Genomic DNA, 6147 nt, shown 5'->3' on the forward strand with positions numbered 1-6147 from the left:
TCATCAAGGTCCTCTACTTCCTTTCCTTTCCCACTAGAAGAAGCATCCGTTGAAGTTGGATTCGGTGCTTCATTTCCCATTCCATCACCACCATCAAAGCTTAATAAAATCTCATCTTCATCATCATCATCGAGTGTAAGACAATCTTTTCCAGGCTCTAAACTAAATTCATCCTCCATTGCCACATCCCAATGCTTAGATGGTCCAACTCTATTATGTTAAGATTTCCAAATCAATACACAAATAAGTTAAATAAAATTATTGTAAAAAAACTAAGAAACAAACTTACGTGTATTCACTTTTTCTCCCTGATAGCAAACGAATATTAGTATGCACATACACTAAATCTTCCGTCCTTCCGCAATTAAGCTTGTTGCGTTTGATATTGTGAATTTGCGAATACGTGCTCCAATTTCTTTCGCAACAAGAAGAAGAAGCCGGTTGACAAAGAAGCCGGTTAGCGAGTCCTTACAAAGTCGGGGCATTGAAACCATGCACTCCCCACCATTCTCGCGGCTCGCATGAATCTCTATCAGCCATAACATTTAGTTCGGAAAAATAACCATATGAAGTGCAAAACTTGTCGAATTCAGAACTTGTATTCCTTAAAACATCAGTTGGAAATAAGCGTATGAAGCCGACTATTCGGTTTTTTGCAACCAGTTTAACTCCATTATCTCCTCCTTCTAACCAAGCCGGAGTGTAATATTTTGGATTAAGTGAATGAGCCACACAATGAAGAGGTGTGAGGCTTTTGTTCCATCTGTCAACTAATATTTCATGCAGCAACTTAAAAAAATCAGATTGAATTGTCAGTACATCCTTCTTCTCATGTTTGAACACTCGAACTTTTACTTCTTCAATCGTAGTATCCCACATATCATACACCAAGTGCAATATTGGTTTGTCGGTGTCGGCCACTCTTAACATATTTACGATAGGCTCTGTGAAATCGATAATATAATCGATTAGTTCCCACCAACCATCATCCAATGCATGTTCCCGAATTTGTTTTGCCTTTTCTTCATCGGCCTTCTTCATATACGTCCAATCTTTGTCAAGAACCATATTTTGTAAAGCCTCTCTTACCTTTACCATGCGCTTGAACATCACAATTGTAGATGTGAATCGTGTTTCTGCGACCTTTAACAACTTCAAACGCGAATAGTTATTGAAGATGGAATTCGCCATGTGGTGATTGACGATGAAAGTACGAATGTCCTTGACGGATTGCTCAATCTCAAGTATCTACTTCAACTTGTTGTACCTTCTTGCATGTTTTCCTGTGCTTTTGGGTTGACAAATACTCTTCGATGCTAAGTTCAAGCTATGCACTACGCATGGTGTCCAAAAGATGTCGGGATATTTGCTTTCAACAACCTTTCCAGCCGCTTTACAAACTGCAGCACTATCGGTAATGATTTGGACGACCTTCCGAGCTCCAACTGATTCAATGACTTCAATAAATAGCTTAGACATATAATCTATATCTTTACAAAACCCAGAAGCATCAACCGCCTTTAAGAACATTGCTCCAGAAGAAGAAACAACCATGAAATTAATTAAAGGCCTCCACAGAATATCTGTCCACCCATCAGATACTATGGATACTCCAGCACTACTCCATGATTTCTTGAAGGTTTCCAATTGATTTTCGATGTTTGTTCTCTCTTCTAATAACAACACATTTCGCAAACGATTATATGTTGGAGGTGCATATCCTTTTGGATGAGTTTCAGCAACTGATTTGACATAATCAATGAAATATGGATCTCTAGCAAATTTGAAGGGAAGTGCACCTGAATAAAACATGCGGGCACATTTTTTGTGTAATGTTTCCCTTACATCTCCCTGAAACAGCTTTCCAATTGGCCCTTCCTCAAACTTCCTCTTCAATGAATCACTTACAGGGGGTAATGGAATGTTTAGGGGGCCCTGCTTTGCTTTTTCCTTAGCAAGTTTGACTTCATCTTCTTCATTTTGTAACTCTTTCCTAAGAATATCATCTACTTTGCTACACCTTTTAGCCCCAATCCCTGAAACATGTAGCAAATGTGCTTTAACTCTTGAGTAGGAACCATTACCATCATACTGGCAAAAATTGCATGTCCACTTCTTGTTTCCTCCTGCTTTGGTTCTTGCCACTTCTTTAACATTCACGTATCGCCATAAGGGAGTGTTCTTATCTTTATTAACTTCTTTGTTTTTTGGTGTAGTTGTTTTGGTACGGTGTGAAGAATCCATTTCAAGTTCTTCAAGGTTAAGCAACAGCTTAAACTAGTAAGGGAGGGACGTTTGAACTTTGAGGAGTGTTTGGAATTTGGATGGTTTTACTGGTCTTGTTTCATGAACCCTTGGATCGTTGTGCAATGTGCATCCTATGGTAGTTCTGAATTTGCGAGAGAGTGGTTGCCTATAGGCTATAGGCTATAGCCATACTGCTGGAGTGCTAGATTGTTGAATTGGTACTTGTACGTGTCTTAGCTGGTGTTGTGAGTGTCACATGGTGTTGTGGTGTGCTGTCCAAATTCTATTGGCTTGCACACTCTCAAGTCTTACTTATTTCTCCAAGAGTCCAAGAGTCAACTGTGTCACACTCATTACTCCAAGAGTCCAAGACTCCAAGTCTCCCAGAAATCCTTGCGTGCATGTGTATCAATATGTTAAATTGGACTTCAATCTCCAACACCAAGGGCCACTATCTTATCTTGCGAGAAACAATATAAAGTGTTTGATTATCAAATTTAGCTTGCTCCCTTAAGAAAATGAGCTTAAATGTAATTAAATTTTTATTAAATGAGATGATTTTGTTATTTTTTTGTGTGTAATTGATCTATTAATTGACCAATTTTATGGTGAAACTTGTCGATAGAAGAATGTTGAGTTTTTTTTTTGAAATATTTAGAGGATTAAGGCAGACCCACACCGATCACATCAAAAGACCCTAGCCCGAAAGCTTACATTGCCCGAATGCTCATCAACCCCGAAGGGAATCTAGCCCGAAGGCTCTCACCGATGCGCCATTTTGAGTAGACTCAACCGCCTCCACTTTGTCCATGAAGAGTTGCTTTCGTTCCTTGGTTCACCTATCATAGTAGCACCCTTGTCATTAGCCCGAAGACTCACCTGGCCCAAAGGCCCATCACATAATTACACAAGAAAGAAATCCCAACCAACCCTTGAGTCGTTTTTAAATGATGGTGCAACATGTTCACAATAAGACTAACATATACACACTGCTAGTAGATCGACTAAACCCTAAACCCTAAACCTTAAACGATTTTGAATGTTTCATATCTTATATACTTTTTTTCATATCGCATATACATTTTCTAGTTATTTTAAACAAATTATGTGACTTATTCTCAAAACTACATTCTTGATTTAGTATCAATTTATGTTCGTTGTAGTTTTCTACTTTTGGCATATCAATGTTCAAGTTTAGTGTTAGTACCAATTATTGTATTTTAAAACTTAGTATGCATACAAGATTTGAGAACACATAAGTACATAATGTTTATAGTTACCCTAACAACTTTCTCCAACATTCTTAATTTCTTATAAAAAAGTGTTCCAAGTTCCAACAAAAATCTAATGTGCCTAACAGGTTAACAATGACTCACAAATATTAGGTATAGGGTCTAAGGTTTAATTAGGGTTTATATCTGCAAATTACTTATATTTTTTTAGTCGATCATTTTAAGCGTGTGGAAAAAATAGTGACAAGAATTTAAATACATAATACATTTAGAAATGCCATAATTTTTATTTTCAATAGGGAGAGGGAACCCTATTATAATAGAAGATCACATAATATTTTTAGTATAGTTTGGAAAATACATTGAGTATTTGAGTACAAAATTTAATAATAATATATAGATATAGATTTAGTAAGGATGAATCTCTCAATCTAAATGAACCTAGTAATTATATGGGGAATGTTAGTTGCCCTTTTATTATTAGAAATTTAGAATTAATTTAATTATAATGGATAATTACATTGATTCAAATGTCAAAAGCAATGAAAATTATTAATCGTGTGATGTGTTTATATGTTTTTTAATAGTTCGATTTTATTGGTTGAGTAAAAATTCATATTATAGAATTGATTCCATTTTAATTTCATGAACAAAATGGGTACTAAAACAACCCAATGCATTATTATTAATTTTTTGTGAGAAGAAAACACATGACCAAATTTGCTATTATCATATTCAGTTTATTTTTCCTTTAAAAAAAAAAAAAAAAAAAAAAAAAAAAAGGGCTTTGAGCCTTTGACCCAATTAGCCTTTGGCCCTTTGTGAAGGAAGAAATATTTCCAGAGGCAACAATTTCGTAATTATGCTATGAATTTTGGGCAATTTGGTGATAGCACATGTTAGGACCTTTTGAATTTTGGTAAAATCTCTTTGGTAAAACCGTAATTTTAAGCAAACCACTACCCATGTTGATGGCGTATAGAGGACACATTCACAAAATATAAGTCTTTACTCCTTTAGTAGTCAATTGTTTTAATTGAGCTTGGACTACATGATAACATCCCAAATGTATCTCAAATTCTCAATTCTCAAAAACAGACGCATCCCCTCCCTCCATCTCTCTGCTCTCTCTCTCTCTACTATCTTCACATTTGGTTATCCGAAAAAATCATAAACACAATTACAACACACTTACTGAAAAATTACAAATGATTGTTAAAGCAAATGTGAATGGGTATGAAATTAAATTGAAGGGGCATACAATTTTTGAAGATTTATCAGAGATTTTCCATGGAAGTTGTAGATCTCAAAGTAAAGGAGCTGTGATTAGTAAATAACAACAAATTAGGTACCAATTCCTCACTTCTCCTTCATTTTCTGCATCTTTCTTCTTTTGCATCTCTCATTCTTTGTTTGGATTTTATTTCCCTGATTTTATTTCCGAAAAATTTCTTTATATACACAAGTTTACTATTCTGCCGTACCGGACCCGTATCCCGTATCCGTATCCGTATCGTACCCGTGTCACACGGGTACAAGGCTATAATTGTTGTATCCGTGCATCATAGATTTGGATAGCTCTTTATGAGTCAGAGCATATTTGTATCTTTGTGAGACTCTTCTCCAAGCATAAGGAAAGTTCAACTTCTATTCCTTTTAACTATTGATAGTTTTGCTTTTTTTGAACTGGGTTTGGGGTTTAGGATCCCCATTCCTTTCATTAAAATCTTAAATATACTTTACCAACTTTGTCCTCCCCAACAATCATTTGTAGCTGATGAGCTAGAGGAGGTACATAAAAATTAACATCAGTTACATTCTCTAGGGAAGCTAAGTAGTTTGCAGCCCTATTGCACTCTCTGTAAACATGAGTTATGTCTATGTAGTCACACTTGGACATTTCAATCTTAATTGCAGCAATTAGGTTTGAACAGTACCATGGTGCTTCCTCTTTCTCCATTAGAATCTGTAATGCTGTTTTAGAGTCAGTTGCTATGATGACTTTCAGAGCTTGTATAGTTGATACAAAATTGACTTTAGACTTCCTTCTCCAATATAAATGAAGATCACATTGCAATCTTGGTCTAGTGTAATTAATCCCTCCATATCCCACCCTCTGTTCAGCAACCGAGCCATCAGTATTGAGTTTAAAGTACCCAGGGGTCTGTAACAAAGTTAAGTATAAGTCAACCAAATTAGGGACTGACCATTGTCTTGGTAAGTGATTGAATTCTCATATATCTTGGGGGTTGAAATACAGTCAATTATTGGACTGGGGTGTAGTCATCTTTTTGTTGAAATTGAACTGGTCCAGTGAACTAATTGTGTTACAGCCACTAAGCCACATAATGAACTTCTTTGGTATCTAGTGGTTGCTGCAAAATGGGCCTATTTTTCAGGCTTTTTGTAGGATACATTGCTGTCATCTATTTGAGTTTGTGCACGTCTTCCCTACGCGAGCGTGCGCCTGTGGGTGGGGGTTTGAGTTTGGGTATGGGTATAGTGTTGGTTTGTAAACGTACAAACATGAGGGCATCAAGGGGTCATAACTGTTGCGGTTAACACCGATACTAATCAATCCCCACTACACAGATAACTTATAATATGAAACACTTCTACTCCAAACAAATTCTAAATATCCACTACAACCTAGCTAGAATGCCCAACT

At 36.3% G+C, this 6147-nt stretch overlaps 1 protein-coding gene across 1 annotated transcript; it reads right to left on the minus strand.

Moving 5' to 3' along the window:
* Window positions 1-1248: 1248 nt before the first annotated feature.
* Window positions 1249-2244, minus strand: LOC147487717 (uncharacterized). Its single transcript, XM_086574116.1, has one exon. It carries the CDS (start codon window positions 2242-2244, stop codon window positions 1249-1251), a length of 996 nt encoding a protein of 331 aa, XP_086430242.1.
* Between the last annotated feature and the right edge of the window lie 3903 nt (window positions 2245-6147).

Source organism: Coptis chinensis, chromosome 7 (assembly GCF_015680905.1).
Source record: "Coptis chinensis isolate HL-2020 chromosome 7, ASM1568090v1, whole genome shotgun sequence".
NCBI lineage: Eukaryota > Viridiplantae > Streptophyta > Magnoliopsida > Ranunculales > Ranunculaceae > Coptis > Coptis chinensis.